Source organism: Zea mays, chromosome 2 (genome assembly GCF_902167145.1).
Source record: "Zea mays cultivar B73 chromosome 2, Zm-B73-REFERENCE-NAM-5.0, whole genome shotgun sequence".
Lineage (NCBI taxonomy): Eukaryota > Viridiplantae > Streptophyta > Magnoliopsida > Poales > Poaceae > Zea > Zea mays.
This window is the reverse complement of record NC_050097.1, coordinates 22,469,953-22,486,698: the sequence shown is the minus strand read 5'-3', so window position 1 is coordinate 22,486,698 and position 16,746 is coordinate 22,469,953. Positions and strand designations below refer to the sequence as shown.

Sequence of the window (16,746 nt, the reverse complement as noted above, 5' to 3'; positions counted from 1 at the left end):
AGGTGATGAGTGAGGTATCCATATCTCGGAGACGTAGGAGTCCCTCGGCTCGGTCGGCCTTGCCGCTTACGTGTTCTCTCGTCGTTTTTAGGATTCCGTTATCGATATAGTCGAAAAGCACGAAAGTCATTTTAGTAGAAAAGTTTCCAAGCGTTAGGACTTGTTCGTCGGTAGAAGAATCGCTTATCCGAGCGTGAGCTACTTCTCACGGAAGGTGACGAGTGAGGTATCCGTATCCCAGAGGCGTAGGAGTCCCTCGGCTCGGTCGGCCTTGCCGTTCAAGGTCTCTTTCGCTCGTCTTTAGGATTCGGTTATCAACGCAGTCGAAAAGCACGAAAGACGTTCTAGTAAAAGACTTTTCCGAGGAAAAATTTGACGCAGAGGGGGTTCCCCCTTCTAGCCCTCGAGGGAGGGTCGGGCTTTGCCGAGGCAAGGCTGATCCTTCCTTGATGGTTAGACTTTACTTATGTATGTAAAGAAAGCGAGGTACGTAAACAACTTGAAACATTTTAAGGGTAAAAGCGACGTAGTTGTTGGATGTTCCAAGCGTTGCTGTAGACCTCGCCTTGATTGTTGGCCAGCTTGTATGTCCCGGGCTTCAAAATCTTGGTGATGATGAAGGGCCCTTCCTAGGGGGGAGTAAGCATGTGGCGCCCTCGGGCGTCTTGTCGCAGCCGAAGTACCAAATCTCCCACCTGGAAGCCTCGGGGCCGAACCCTTCGGGCGTGGTAGCGTCGCAGAGACTGCTGATACCGCGCCGAGTGTAGTAAGACCACGTCCCGAGCCTCTTCTAGCTGGTCCAACGAATCTTCTCGGTTGGTCTGGTTGCTTTGGTCGTCGTAAACCTTTGTCCTCGGGGAACCGTATTCTAAGTCCGTGGGTAGGATGGCCTCGGCCCCATAGACTAGAAAGAACGGCGAGAAACCCATGGCCCAGCTCGGCGTCGTCCTCAGACTCCAAACCACCGAGGGTAGTTCTTTTATCCACCGCTTGCCGAACTTGTTGAGGTCGTTGTAGATCCTCGGCTTTAGTCCCTACAAAATCATACCGTTGGCGCGCTCCACCTGCCCATTTGTCATTAGGTGAGCTACGGCGGCCCAGTCCACACGGATGTGGTGGTTTTCGCAGAAGTCCAGGAACTTCTTCCTAGTGAACTGCGTGCCATTGTCGGTGATGATGGAGTTTGGGACCCCGAAGCGATGGATAATATTTTTGAAGAACGCCATCGCCTGCTCGGACCCGATGCTGGTTAAGGGTCGGACCTTGATCCACTTGGAGAATTTGTCGATGACGACCAGCAGGTGCTTGAAGCCCCCGGGTGCCTTCTGCAAGGGACCGACGAGGTCCAGACCCCATACGGCAAACGACCAAGTGATGGGTATTGTCTGCAGGGTCTGAGCGGGCAGGTGCGTCTGTCTCGCGTAGAATTGACACCTTCGGCAGGAGCGTACAATCCTAGTGGCGTCGGCCACCACGGTCTGCCAGTAGAAACCTTGTCGGAAAGCGTTTCCGACGATGGTCCGAGGTGCTGCATGGTGACCGCAAGCCCCCGAGTGTATTTCTTGTAACAGCTCTTGTCCTTGGGTGATGGATATGCATCGTTGGAGAATGCCTGAGGGGCTGCGGTGGAACAACTCTTTTTCATCACCTAGTAAAACGAACGACTTGGCGCGCCGAGCCAGTCGCCGAGCTTCGGCCTTATCGAGGGGCAGCTCTCCTCGGAGGAGATATTGCAGGTACGGGGTCTGCCAGTCCTGGTTTGGCGCAACCCCATTCCGCTCTCCCTCGATGCGCAAGGCCTCACCCTCGGTAGTCGAGGGTACCTCGGGCTGGGCCGAGGTCTCATCGGGCTCAGGCGCGTCGTCGAGTTTGACGAATGGTTGATGTATGTCTCTGGAGAAGACGTTCGGGGGAACCGTCGTCCGCCCTGAGGCTATTTTAGCCAGCTCATCCGCAGTCTCGTTGTACCGTCGAGCAACATGGTTGAGTTCCAGCCCGTGGAACTTATCCTCCAAGCGCCGAACTTCGTCGCAATAGGCTTCCATTTTTTTATCGCGACAGTGGGAGTTCTTCATGGCTTGGTCGATGACGAGCTGCGAGTCGCCCCAAGCGTCGAGGCGCCGAACCCCTAGCTCGACGGTGATGCGCAACCCATTAACCAAAGCCTCGTACTCGGCCACGTTGTATGACGCCAGAAAATGGAGGCGAATCACGTAGCGCACATGTTTCCCGAGGGGCGAGATGAAGAGCAAGCCAACACCTGCTCCGGTTTTCATCAGCGACCCATCGAAGTACATGGTCCAAAGTTTGGCTTGGATTGGAGCAGTCGGCAATTGGGTGTCGACCCATTCAGCCAGGAAGTCTGCCAAGACTTGAGATTTTATGGCCTTCCGAGGGGCGAATGAAATCGTTTCGCCCATGAGTTCCACTGCCCATTTTGCTATCCTACCCGAGGCCTCTCGGCACCGGATGATCTCTCCCAAGGGGAAGGATGACACCACAGTCACCGGATGAGACTCGAAGTAAGGTCGCAATTTTCGTCGTGTCAGAATTACTGCGTACAGTAGCTTCTGAATTTGTGGGTAGCGGATCTTGGTCTCGGATAGCACCTCACTGATGAAGTAGACCGGCCTCTGGACGAGCAGTGCATGCCCCTCTTCTCGTCTCTCGACTACGATCGCGGCGCTGACCACCTGAGTGGTTGCGGCTACGTAGATCAAGAGGGCTTCTCCCGCAGTGGGGGCACCAAGATGGGTGCATTGGTAAGGAGTGTCTTTAAGTTCCCGAGGGCTTCCTCGGCCTCGGGGGTCCAAGTGAAGCGCTCGACCTTCCTTAAGAGGCGGTACAAGGGCAATCCTCTCTCGCCAAGGCGCGAGATGAAGCGACTCAGAGCCGCAAGGCATCCCATGACCCTTTGTACTCCTTTTAAATCCTTGATGGGTCCCATGTTGGTGATGGCTGCAATTTTCTCCGGGTTGGCCTCGATGCCTCGTTCGGAGACGATGAACCCCAGGAGCATGCCTCGGGGGACTCCAAAGACACACTTCTCGGATTGAGTTTTACGCCCTTTGCACGCAGGCACCCGAAAGTTACTTCGAGGTCTGAGAGGGGGTCGGAGGCTTTCCTTGTCTTGACAACAATGTCATCGACATAAGCCTCAACCGTTCTGCCAATGTGTTCTCCGAACACATGGTTCATGCACCTTTGGTAGGTTGCACCTGCATTCCTCAAGCCAAATGGCATAGTAGTACAACAATACATGCCAAAAGGTGTGATGAAAGAAGTCGCGAGTTGGTCAGACTCTTTCATCTTGATTTGGTGATAACCTGAATAGGCATCGAGGAATGACAGGGTTTCGCACCCAGCAGTGTAGTCCACAATTTGATCGATGCGAGGCAGAGGGTAGGGAACCTTTGGACATGCTTTGTTTAGACCAGTGTAGTCTACGCACATCCTCCATTTCCCACCCTTTTTCTTTACAAGCACAGGGTTAGCTAGACATTCGGGATGGAATACCTCTTTGATGAACCATGCAGCCATCAGCTTATGGACCTCCTCGCCTATGGCCCTGCGCTTTTCTTCATCGAAACGGCGTAGGTGCTGCTTCATGGGTCGGGCACCGACTCGGATATCCTGCGAGTGCTCGGCGACATCCCTCGGTATGCCTGGCATGTCCGAGGGACTCCACGCAAAAATTTCGGCATTTGCGCGGAGAAAGTCGACGAGCACTGCTTCCTATTTGGGGTCGAGCTCGGAGCCGATCCTGATTTGCTTGCAGGCGTCGTTGCTGGAGTCGAGGGCGACGGTCTTAACCGCCTCGGCCGGTTCGAAGTTGCCGGCGTGGCGCTTTGCATCAGGCGCCTCCTTGGAGAGGCAACCCAGGTCGGTGATGAGGGCCTCGGACTCGGCGAGGGCCTCAGCGTACTCCATGCATTCCACGTCGCACTCGTAAGCGTGGCGGTACGTGGATCCGACGGTGATGATTCCCTTGGGGCCTGGCATCTTGAGCTTGAGGTACATGTAGTTGGGGACGGCCATGAACTTGGAGTAGCATGGTCTTCCCAACACCGCGTGATAGGTCCCTCGAAACCCGACTACCTCGAAGGTGAGGGTTTCCTTTCGGAAGTTGGAGGGAGTTCCGAAGCAGACAGGCAAATCAAGTTGCCCGAGGGGCAGGATGCGCTTACCGGGGACGATCCCGTGAAAGGGTGCTGCACCAGCCCGGATCATGGACAGATCTATCCCCAAGTAGGGATGGCAGTATTACCCGTGGGTTCGGATATCCGCGGATATCCGACCCGACGGGTTCGGTTTCGGGTGCAATATTTTATCCACGGGTTTTACCGATACCCGACCCGAGGTAACATCGGGTCGGGTTCGGATATTATACTTTACCCGCGGGTACCCGCGGATATCCGAAAATATGTAAATATGAGAGAAGTAGCCAGTTGTGGCCCAATTGCAGGCCCAACTTGTGATCGGCTGGGCTAACCCTAGGCTCCAAGTAACCAAGTCCCACCCCACCGCCAGCAGTAGGCATCAAGCCGAGCGTACTGCAGTAGGCATCCTCCGTCGAGATCAAGGAAGAAAGAAAGCAACCATGGCGGCAACCGCAATGTCCCTGTGCTGCTGCTTCCTTGCCCCTCCGCCGCTCGGGCTTCCTGGGGCGCGTTGAGCTGGCCGCGGTGCCGGTGGTCGTGGACGCCACCCAACGCTGCTGGCTGCTGCATCTCCTTGTCGGTCCGGATGGCCTGGGACTTGTGCCTCATCATGCAGAGCAGGAACGCGAAGCTGAGCGAGAAGCTCAATGAGCACATCGAGGACAAGGTGGGTCGAGTGGCATCAAGCAGTACTGCAGTAGGCATCATGCCGAGCACAGGTACCGAGCCAATCACGTCGCCGTCCAGCACTCCGGCTGCCAACCATGTGTTTTTTTGCTTCTGTAACAGTAATCAGATTAATTATGTCTTGTTTTTTTTCTACCTCGTCATTTGTCAACTATGTGTTTTATTTGTGTGAAGTTTAATTATATCCACGGGTATCCGATACCCGCCCGATACCCAATGGGTACGGGCACGGGTACAAAATCCTACCCGCGGGTATAGTCGCGGGCGGGTATGAGTAATGCCTGCGGGTATTGTCACGGGCGGGTATTTACTATACCCGATCCGAACCCGACCCATTGCCATCCCTATCCCCAAGAGCCCTAGGGTCTCGGCGTAGATGATGTTCAGGCTGCTGCCTCCGTCCATGAGGACCTTGGTGAGCCTAGCGTTGCCGATGACGGGGTCGACGACGAGCGTGTACCTTCCTGGGCTCGGTACGCAGTCGGGGTGGTCGCCTTGGTCGAAAGTGATGGGCTTGTCGGACCAGTCTAGGTAGACCGGCGCCGCCACCTTCACCGAGCAGACCTCCCGGTGCTCCTGCTTGCGGTGCTGAGCCGAGGCGTTCGCCACCTGTACGCCGTAGATCATGAAGCAGTCGTGGACCTCTGGGAACTCCTCTTCCTTGTCGCCCCCCTTATTGTTGTTGCCTTGGTCCTTGCCACCTTCTGCCGAGGGTCCCGCCTTGATGAAGTAACACCGGAGCATGTCGCACTCCTCAAGGGTGTGCTTGACAGGACCCCTGTGATAGGGGCACGACTCTTTGAGCATCTTGTAAAACGTGTTGACTCCCCCGGGAGGCTTCCGGGGATTCCTGTGCTCGGTAGCAGCGACGAGATCCGCGTCAATGGCGTCGCGTTTTGTTTGCGCCTTCTTCTTGGCCTTCTTTTTCGAGCCACGCTGGACGGACGCCTCGGAGGCGTCTTCCTTCTGTCTTCCTTGAGGCTGCTTGTCCTTTCGGAAGATGGCTTCGATGGCCTCCTAACCAGAGGCGAACTTGGTGGCGATGTCCATTAATTCGCTCGCCTTGGTGGGAGTCTTGCGCCCCAACTTGCTCACCAGGTCCCGGCACGTGGTGCCGGCGAGGAACGCCCCGATGACGTCCGAGTCGGTGATGTTGGGCAGCTCGGTGCGCTGCTTCAAAAATCGCCGGATGTACTCACGCAGGGATTCCCCTGGCTGCTGGCGGAAGCTTCGGAGGTCCCATGAGTTCCCAGGGCGCACGTACATACCTTGGAAGTTTCCCGCGAAGGCCTTGACTAGGTCGTCCCAGTTGGAGATCTGCGCAGGAGGCAGATGCTCCAGCCATGCCCGGGCAACGTCGGAGAGGAAGAGAGGGAGGTTGCGGATGATGAGGTTGTCGTCGTCTGTCCCTCCCAGCTGGCATGCTAGCCGGTAGTCCGCAAGCCACAACTCTAGCCTTTTCTCCCCTGAGTACTTGGTGATGGTAGTCGGGGCTCGGAACCAGGCCGGGAACAGCGCCCGTCGTATGGCCCGGCTGAAGGTTTGCGGACCTGGCGGTTCGGGCGAGGGGCTCCGATCCTCCTCACTGTCGTAGCGGCCTCCGCGCCTGGGGTGGTAGCCTCGGCGCACCCTTTCCTCGAGGCGAGCACGACGGTCACGGCGGTGCTGCTCGTCGCCGAGGCGATCCGGGGCCGCGGGCGTCCCGTCCCGTGTGCGCTCGGTGCGGACCGAGGCCTCCCGCATGCGTCGGGAGGGTGTTGCATGATGCTCCGAGGGGCACGCTTGCCTTCGGGAGGCCGAGCTCTCGGCTCACCGAACTGCGGCATCTTCCAGGAGATCCTTGAGTTCGCCCTGGATACGCCGCCCCTCGGTGGTGGATGGCTCCGCCATTGTTCGAAGTAGCATCGCTGTTGCAGCTAGATTCTGGCCGACCCCACTGAAGGCCAGGGGCAGCCTCGCCCTGGCATCGTCAACGATACGGCGCTGGATGTCTCGGGACCGATGACGCGCTTCTCCGGCAAGTGCTCGGCCTGCCCACTCTTGCTCGATATTTTGTCGGAGCTGCACAAGCCGTCCCGCTTCTTCGTCGAGCCTGGCCTGCATCTCGCGGAATTGCTCGAGCCGTGTGTCCTGACCCCCCGCAGGGACTGGGACCACAGCTAGCTCCCGCGGGATGTCAACGCGAGACGCAGGCACAGGGGCGTCGCCATCTTCTGGCATGCCGAGGTGGTTGCCTTCGCCATGATCCCTCTGATCGATGTGGAAACACTAGCGACTCGGGTCGCAACCCTCGTCGCCGAGGCTGTGGTCATCGTCAGAGCAACCGGAGAGGCAGTAGTCACATGCGGACATGAAGTCTCACATGGCACTGGGATCACGGAGTCCAGAGAAATCCCAACCGAAGTCGGAGTCATCGTCTTCCTCGGAACCCGTGAGTCTGGAGGTTGAGACGGTCGTCAGTCGGTCCCAAGATGACCACATATGGTACCCCAGAAGGTTCGGATATGCCTTTACGAAAGCGCTTACCGAAGCGGGGTCGCTTGGTGGATCGAAGCTGAATCTAAAAGGGACAGGGTGGAAAACAGACGGTACCTTTTGGTCGATGGACGGTGGCGAAGTCACGTTGGGGACGGACTGCACCGTTATCTTAGGTACGAGGCTAACGCCCAGCAAGTCCATTGCGAGGGTGCTGGCGTTATCAGTCCGCTTGGGGTTGGCACATTGCGGGGAAGCGACACCTATCATTGTCTCAGGTGCGAGGACAACACCCGACATGGCCCCCGCAGGGGTGCCGGCGTCGTCGACTCGCTCTGGCCTGACAGCCGATGAGGTGCCGCCTCCTGCATGGCCACGGTTGCCCCGTCTCCTCCTCCTCCGGCAAGGAGGGTGGCGGGGCAAACCCGAGTGTTCCTCTTCTACCACAGGGGGAAGTCGTCGTCGAGTTTGCCGCCGTCGGGCAAGCCGACGACCGTCGTTGCTGTCGCGCTGCGAGGGGAGAAGTACTATGTCGTAGCTGCCGTCGCGGGACACGAACTCGAGACTCCCGAAGCGGAGCACCGTCCTGGGCCGAAGAGGTTGCTGAAGGCTACCCATCTGGAACTCAATGGGAAAGTGTTTGTTAACACGCAGCGAGCCCCTACCTGGCGCGCCAACTGTCGGTGTTTCGGACCCGCGATGACCGTCAACCGACCAGTAAATTTGTTGTTGCGTGTCCCTGCCCAAATGGGTTGATGCAAGATGGAACACAAGAGGGAAATGAGGCTTATGTTATCTCGCACCGGGGTGCTCGTAGTAGGCGTTACAAGCGTCGCGAGGGAGCGAGGGCGAGGGCGAGAGAGAGAGTCTCTGCGTGCGTCCGTCTCTGTCTCAACGTCAACGTCCTACCCCTCAGTGTTGTAACGTGTTGGTGTTGTCACCTGTCGTAGGAAGGCCCTGGACATCCCCTTTTATAGATGCAAGGAGATGTCCAGTTGTACAACAGGGTGTAGCTATGCGCTACGTGGCTGGCGGGGAAGTGCCTTGAGCCCTATACACGAGCCAACGTGGTCGTCGGAGAAGTGCCTTGAGCCCTGTAGAAGCATAGCTGTCGGGTGGCATGGATCCTGCTGACGTTGTCTTGCTTCCGTAGGGAGCTGAGCACCCTCGACGTCATGGGCGCACGCGGGGAACCATCATTACCTGCTATCGGAGTAGTTTGATGTGACTCCGGTCTTGTTCCTTCGTAGCAAAGGATGGCTAGCTAGCGGTAGGGTAATGATGTCTCCCTTGTAGCATAGTCGGTCCGAGGCCCAGGTCGGGCGAGGTGGAGACTTCTCCTGAGGCCGAGGCTGGGGTCGAGCGATGCTGTGACTCCTCCCGAGGCCGAGGCTGTGGCCGAGGCCTGGGGTCGTGTGAGGCGGAGACCTTCTCCCGAGGCCTGGGGTCGAGCGAGGCGGAGACCTCCTCCCGAGGCTGAGGCTGAGGCCGAGGCCTGAGGTCGGGCGAGGCGGAACTCTCTGTTGCGCCCGAGGCTGAACTCGAGAGAGGTCACGACTTGCTGTTGCTAGTCTTGCCCTGGTGGTTGGCACAGTAGCCGGAGCGGGGTGAATAGCGTTGTTTTCCTGTCAGATCAGTCAGTAAAGGGCGAAGTGACTGCGGTCACTTCGACCTTGCCGATTGAGGCATGCGTGTCAGGATAAGGTGTCAGGCGATCCCCGCATTAAATGCGCATGCGATACGGTCGGTTGGGAGGGCGATCCGGCCGAGGTCACTGTACGACAAAGTCCGTCCAAGCTGGGCTTCAGGCGAGCCGAGGGTGCACTCACTGCCTGAGAAGGCCCTCGGGCGAGGCGTGAATCCGCCCGGGACCACTGTTCCCGCCCGAGGCCGAGGCTGGGCTCGGATGAGGTTCGTCCCTTGGTGGACGAGGCCCTGACTTGAACCGCGCTTTATCAGTTGTTTATGGTTTGTTCTGAAGATGTTTCCCGGCCGCATTTAGGAGTATTGGGGGTACCCCTAATTACAGTACTCGACAAATATAGTATGCTCTTCTTCTGCCTTCCTTGCCACCGTAGCTGAGAGCTCGTCTTGTCCTTCCAACCGATGCTGTCCAGCTTCCACCGTATCCAACTTCTTCACCACTCGATCCATCATCTTCATCATCTATTCCCACTTCTCTCCCTTCTGCTCCATAGTCGACATAGCCTTCAGCACGAGACGTGTCTGGATAGATGGTTTCACCACCGACGTCGTCTTGACAGCTCCGGAGTCGATCGTCCTCTGATACCAAATTGTCATGACCCGTGGCCTAGGGTTCGCCAAACCCTAGATGTGAGACGCGACAACAGGAACCGACAGCTTCCCTGGTAAGCTTCGGTGGCGAGGAAGAAGAAGTAGACAGGTTTGTGGCTAATACTTTCTTATTCAATTTGTAATCTCTGACGGTTTATCTTACAAGTATTTATAGGCCATTAGATGGGCCAGATTACAATCAAAGATAAGCCACACAATGGCCCAGATTAACCCTAATGCTTCTAGAACCACATAGATCTCCAGATCTACTACTACACCAAACTCACCTCTGCTTCGGTCGTTACAGTCCGCCACAACTTCGTTTTCAATTTAGGGGAGAGGACCTGGAGCAGCACAGGACGGGAGAGAGGCGACAACACGACGCGGAGCCCGTGGAGGACGGAGAAGCGCGCCAAGGGTGGATGCGAGTTGCACAGGAGGAGAGGGGGCATGGAGGCGCAAGCGACGAGTGGAGCTGCGTCAGAGGGAAAGAGGCTGGGACGTCATCACGTAAGTGGGACCGAACACGAGGGAGTAGGGATGGCAACGGGTACATACCCGTCGGATAGTACCATTCCATACCCGTACCCATAAAAAAATTCTACCCATTGGGTTACCCATATATACTCGCGGGTATAAAATCTTACTCATACCCGTACTCGCGCGGGTATTTTTACACGTCGGGTAACTCGTACCCGCTAGGAAAGTCTTAAATTTCAATATATCAATCACTCAACATATTAAATAAACATATAAAAACAACTTCAACTTCACATGTAACAAATCATATGATTACATAACTTGATATCTAGACAAATGATAGCTAGAGAAGAGTTTTATTTTAGCTAAGATGGACTCTATTAGATGGTTATAGTTGTATTGATACGAGTATATTTTACCCATGGGTAGACGGGTATGAGTAGTTTCAACACGTACCCGTATCCGTCTACCCAACGGGTAGATGTTTTTACCCATTAACATATTTGTGGGTAGAGAAATCATTTCGTACCCGCCTTCATAATAGGTAAAACCCGTCGGGTATTCGAGTTTCGGGTATCCATTGCCATCTCTACGAGGGAGCATAGTGTCGCCCTATGGTCCATCTTGTTCAGTTATTCTTATTACATATGAATTGTATGGTATTGAAAAAAATAAAAAGATTAACTTGCTTTCTATTTAATTTACATATATTAATAGTGAACCGAAAGCCAGATTCTTAATAGACAGTATAGAAGATAAATAAATCTCTAGTCTACAAGATTCACCGTGAACCTTAGCAGCACAAAGGGCAACGGCCGCCTGCCGCTCCAAAGCAGCCCGTGGTTACGTCAGCGCCCGCGTACTGCTCCCTTCTTCCTCGTTGCTCCGCCCCCTTTTGTCGTCGCGTCCTCCTCTCGAGGCCTCGGCAGTCGGCACGAGGACGCGCGATCCCGTCACCGCTCACCTCCTTCTCCAAACACTGACTCCGCTTCCCGTCCCCATCCCGCTGCGCAAGATCGGGAGGGGACGAAGAGAGGTCGACCGGGAGGAGATGCACCGAGACCGAGGCGTCTCTGCGGCAGCGATACCCGGTGACCGGAAGCGGATCGGCGAGCCTATGGACAGATCGTCTCCATCTACGTCGTGGGGGTTCTCCGGAGGGCGCGAGAAGGAGCGGATCGGCGTGGGCAAGCAGCCGGAGATGCCTCGCTCCGGCGGCGGATCCACCGCCATGTCCAAGAGCAAGCTCTCTGACGGTGAGCCTTGCCGGTTACATTCTTTGCTCTGTTTGTAATTTTTTTAGCCCCGCTAGAGGTGGATTGTATGAGTTTAAAGAATTCTCAATACGAACCTAAACAATGACATGGACAATTGTTAGATCACTAAACATTGGTTACCAGCTGATGAGTACCTCCTTTTTCACGATTTCTGTATAATTCTGCTCAGCCATATATGCTGAACTTTCTTAGTTTGTTTGACTGTTTTTTATGGAGCGTGTATGCATACGAGGAAGATCTAGGTGGCCACAGTAAATAACTAGGTACTTCTACAAAGTTATACAATTCTTGCCATTGCTAGTAACAAAACACAACCTATGTAATGCATGGTAGTTGTAAAAATGTGAATAACTGTGGTGGCATGTTTAAGGAGGTTTGGTGTTCATTTGTTGTGACATTTTGTCAGTTGTCTTTCTTTGCTTGTTAGGTCAATTTATCTTTACCTTTTATGGGCCTTTTTGTGACCAGGTCCATTCAGGGGGATTACTTGTACTGTACACATGGTTGCTCGTAGTTGTAGCCAGTGTTCACAATTTCGTTTTTACTGTAGCGAATTTCGTTTTTTGACCGAAGTTTGACTTTTGTATTTTTAAATTTGGAACCGAAATCTATAAAAAGCCGGACCGAAATTCGCATCTCGATCAGCAGCGACGAAAACGGGAAATTTCACCGAATTTCGGTGATTTCCTGGCGAGAAAGTAAACCCTGGTTGTAGCTATGACTTGAGAAAATGCTAGGTGTTATATATTGAGCTCCAAAGCGCAGATCTTCTGCATTTTTTATGTACTGAGCCTAAAGCGTTGTGGGGACAATGCCGAAATGGTAGAGGACAGGCTAGCTCAACCAAAAGGAGGAAAGAGGCCCAGACAAGCTCTAGTGTTGAAACAACCTCTGACTCAAATTAGTCAAACAGGATGAATCCGAAAAATTCCAAAATTCAAACTGCAAACTAAATGAATTGGTTTCAATCTGCTTAAACTAGATATTGATACTTGCTTGCTTACTAATGTCCCAGCAACCTTGTTGTATGATAAGTGGAAATTTTGTGTATACTATTCTGTAACGGACATCAATTCTCGTTGATCTTTTACAGTCGAAATCTACTTGCCTGTTTTGTATAAGGAACATTGCATCACCAGAACAATTCAGCAATTTAAGTTTTTTTTGTTTGATTAGTTGAATCAGACATCAGATTTTACAACCATGTCTTTTAGTTCTTATCTTATTGATGTGCATGGTCAATTCTGGTACATCTATGATCTATCCATACATTCCATGTCTTGGTTAAAGCGTTATCTCCATACATTCCATGTGTTAGGTTAAAGCGTTATGCATTGCTTAATGCTATTGATGTTATGCTCTGCAACATGTTTTTTTATCTACTTTAGCTAAAGTTGCTGTAGTTCATGTTCTTGTGGTTCTTGGTATTTCTTTGTCAGTCATAATTTGTGTGCTGATCGCTTTACAGCAGAATCAGAAACTGACAGCGAAGAATCAGATGTGAGTGGTTCTGATGGGGAAGATACTTCGTGGATTTCATGGTTCTGTAGCTTAAAGGGCAATGAATTTTTCTGTGAGGTTGATGATGACTACATACAAGATGATTTCAACCTCTGTGGGCTAAGCAACCAAGTTCCATATTATGACTATGCACTTGATCTGATATTAGATGTTGAATCTTCCCATGGTATGCTCCTCTTCTTTATAACATTCAATTTAGATATAACATGTTTGGAGGGCTCACTGTTACTAGTCTCATATTTTTGCTGTGTACGGGTGGGGCAAGGGTATGGGGTTTTCTCGACCTGTGTGAAAAGGTCTTCTTAATACAATGCTCGGGGGCTGTCTTTCCCCCGCGGACCGAGTTTTTTTACTAGTCTCATATTTGGTAGCTTTATTATTTTAAGTGGCATGGAGTTGTGCAAGATGTTGGAAGCCTGGAACAGACTGTTAGGGATTGGAGACCTGATTGTTCTTTTAAATAAAGCTATTCCAGTTGTTTTATCATAGGATGATAAGAACCAATATATTTCATGTAAACTCTCCTGCTATCACCTTGTACCCAGTACAAGGAATTAAAGAACAGAACACTGTTATTAATATTTAGTAACCATTTACGTCCCTAGTTCTCTTGTTTCCAGTTAGGGTATATTCAGTTTCACAGCCCCACTGAGCGGATGAAATAAGATTTAGAAAATTGAAACTGCAATATGGCGTCATATAGTCACATTACGCTGTATATGTCCCTGCACCCGCGTGACAACAACAACAACAAAGCCTTTTAGTTCCAAGCAAATTGAGGTAGGCTAGAGTTAAAATCCAACACAAGCCTAGGTGCATGTGTAACAACACTTACATAGGAGGGTATGAACCACAGAAGCAGCACTAATATGCATGCCCCTAACACATGTGCAAAGCACTATACTGTCTTCTTTTTCTGGACAATAGAAAGAAATGTTAGAATGAAGCTTATCAAATTAAAATTAAGGGGTAGTTTATTTTGTGGAATGGAATGGGCTGATCTGTCACCACCTCATCCCTTGCAACCTAGTAATGATGAGCTGTGGGAATCTACTGCTGGCCCTCAAATTTGTCCATGAATTTGCAGAATGCAAAAAACGATCCTAAACTTACTAATAAGTGTTCTATGATCTTATTTATATATTGCATATTCACATCCCCAGACTTATTAAGCAGTGTCATCTATGTCTGAATCCCATGTAAGATGCTAAAACTTAACTAGCATGTGGCACGCCACCATGATACAGAAGTGTGTCCTTCATTCACATGCCTGATCAGCTCCTAGAGGGAGGGGGAGGGGTCCATTTCCATCCCTCACTGATCACCATGTCCGCGTGGGCCCATATTGTTCTTGACATCTACTACGTTAGTACCTAACCATGCCATATCACTACTGATCAACAAGAAAACCTTCGCCCGCATAGCCTCTGATCTCCCTAAGCCACAGTGATGGCTGCTGGGTAGCCACTTTTGGAGCTAACTAGGCATGTGATGGAGCACACATTTCATATCACAGTGGTTGGCGTGCCAACAAGGTATGTCTGTGTCTCTAAGGGCATGTTTGGGAGCAAGAGGATTGGAGGAGCTGAAATCCCCTTGCTATTCAAAATGCAAGGGGATTTCAGCCCCTTCAAGTCCTAAGGGGATTTAGACCTAGATGCCATTTGTTTAGTAAGTTTTGGTATATATGCTTATGCAATCTGCAAGTTCATGGACCTGATGGCTTTCGGGGCAACTTTTGTGGACACTCAATGGTTCACGGGGCAAGTTTTGAGGACCACAAATAGATTTTACTCTAATAAGTGTAATCATGAAGGATGAGGTGGTTCCTCAAACCAAACACCCTCTAACTGTCAGCTAGGATATTGGAAGTGTTTCTGTACTAGTGTACTATTTGCAATAGAGGTGATTATTGCTAAAAGGAAGCTAAATTATTGTATTACACAACACCTTTTCCGATAAGTCTTGTACAATTACACAGGTGATATGTTGACAGAAGAGCAAAATGAACTTATTGAATCAGCTGCTGAGATGCTCTATGGATTGATTCATGTTCGGTATATTATTACAAGTAAAGGGCTGTCCGCAATGGTAAACTCTCTCGAATTGTTTCTGATGGATATGTTATTATTTTTATGAATTTGTATATCATCATATTTGATGTTTGTGCAGCTGGATAAGTACAGGAACGTTGAGTTCGGCAGATGCCCTCGAGTGAATTGCAGCGGCCAACCATGCCTTCCTGTTGGGCAATCGGATGTTCCTCGTTCAAGTACGGTGAAGATTTACTGCCCTAGATGTGAAGACATCTACACTCCAAGATCCAAATATCTAAGCAGTATCCTTTCATTTCCGTTATAGTTTGCTGTCTTACTCTAATGGTTGCTGAAAGTATTTACCATCATGTGATTTCTATGTCGATAGATAATTGACTTAGCAAGCTGCTGACATGCCTCCGAGTATAGGACTTACTTGTGGGTTTTACTTACATGGCAGCACTTAGAGCCTGTTTGTTTTGGGATTATAATCTGTCCAGATTATAAAATCTAGCTTATTTTGAACCAAGTGTTTGTTCAAAATAAGTTAGATTATATAATCTGTGCCCTTAGCTAGAGCCTAAAATGTGTTTTTTTATAAGATACCCAAACTGATAGCCTGCAATACTATTCACTTTATTAAAGCAAATGTTTTTGGGTTCTTGTGCAAGTTATTCTGCATTGTTCTGAGCCTCTGACATGTTAAACTGCTACATCGAGCTAATTCATCCCAAAAACTTTTACTATGCTTCAGAACACTGTATAACCTGGATGCAAACGAAATGACATACTCCCTCCGTCCCAAAATATAATTTGTTTTAGACTAAATATACATCCATTAACCAACCTATTTATGTAGTTTGTATGTGCGTTTATATTCATTATCATTCATTCGAACGTGGACAAAAAAAAAGAGAGTTAGAAAGAACTATATTTTTGGAATGGATGGAGTATTTTTTTAGGGAAATATGAAATGCCATAATACATTGTAAGAATGGTTTGTGGGCTGACAGAAAACATGTTTGTTTTTCTTCTGTACCATTGTAAGAATTGTGTTTCACGCTTTGGAACATAGTAGGCCATTGTGCCCTACCCTTGACTGTCATCTAGACATCGACGGGACTTACTTTGGGACAACATTCCCCCACTTGTTCCTGATGACATACCCGCATTTGAAGCCCCAGAAGCCGCTGCAGCAATACGTTCCCAGGGTATTTGGGTTCAAAATCCGTAAGCCATGACAAATTTGAAGGTTGAATGTATAAAAGGTTCAAATAGCGCCCTGTTATCTGCTGGCCCCGCAGTGTTCACACGACACGTCATCGGAATACACCTGACCCGCGGCTGACCTCCCTAGTCTGGTTTCTTGCTCTGGCCTGAAATTCTGATTGATGCTTGTGGTTTGTTTAGCCTAGTGAATCAATCCATATTTTTTTACGATCATACGTATTATGGCTTTAATGGTTTAACAACCATCTATATTTTTGTTGGCACGGTTCATATTCGTTTTTTACTCTGATTGTTTACTCGTTCGCTTACTGCTTCTACACTATGGATTGCATCTGTAACAATCCAAGAACAAATCAGTTATTGTGTGCCGCATTTACTTAGATTGTCAAAATAGGAGTATGATGATGGCATCTTAATCAATCTCATCAATAAGTGGCATTGCGAAACCACGTGTCGAGTGTGTCCTAGATATTTCGTAATTATGACAAAACATGGAGACATCATCTTCAAAGCAGACATCAGAGGTATGGCTTACCAGACATGGGAGAGCGCAACACATAACACCACCGGCATAAATCATATGTG

General features: G+C 50.8%; 1 protein-coding gene across 2 annotated transcripts; it reads left to right on the top strand.

The window, feature by feature from the left end:
* Nucleotides 1-10,866: 10,866 nt before the first annotated feature.
* On the top strand, nucleotides 10,867-16,469 carry LOC541823 (CK2 regulatory subunit B1). Of its 2 annotated transcripts, none has more exons than XM_020548000.2 (5): nucleotides 10,867-11,353; nucleotides 12,843-13,061; nucleotides 14,877-14,986; nucleotides 15,068-15,233; nucleotides 16,042-16,469. In XM_020548000.2, the coding sequence occupies exons 1-5, from the start codon at nucleotides 11,149-11,151 to the stop codon at nucleotides 16,170-16,172; spliced, it is 831 nt and encodes a 276-aa protein (XP_020403589.1). In that variant the 5' UTR covers nucleotides 10,867-11,148; the 3' UTR covers nucleotides 16,173-16,469. The 2 variants fall into 2 exon arrangements, with proteins under 2 accessions (XP_020403589.1, NP_001104974.2); NM_001111504.2 differs by having other exon boundaries at nucleotides 10,880-11,353; nucleotides 12,846-13,061; nucleotides 16,042-16,409.
* Nucleotides 16,470-16,746: the final 277 nt, after the last annotated feature.

Excerpts from the sequence above, each read along its gene's own strand:
- LOC541823 (XM_020548000.2), top strand. The coding sequence starts at position 11,149 with ATGCACCGAGACCGAGGCGTCTCTGCGGCAGCGATACCCGGTGACCGG. Across the intron at positions 14,987-15,067 it reads GTAAAGGGCTGTCCGCAATG|CTGGATAAGTACAGGAACGT; the intron begins GTAAACTCTCTC and ends ATGTTTGTGCAG. Across the intron at positions 15,234-16,041 it reads AAGATCCAAATATCTAAGCA|ACATCGACGGGACTTACTTT; the intron begins GTATCCTTTCAT and ends ACTGTCATCTAG.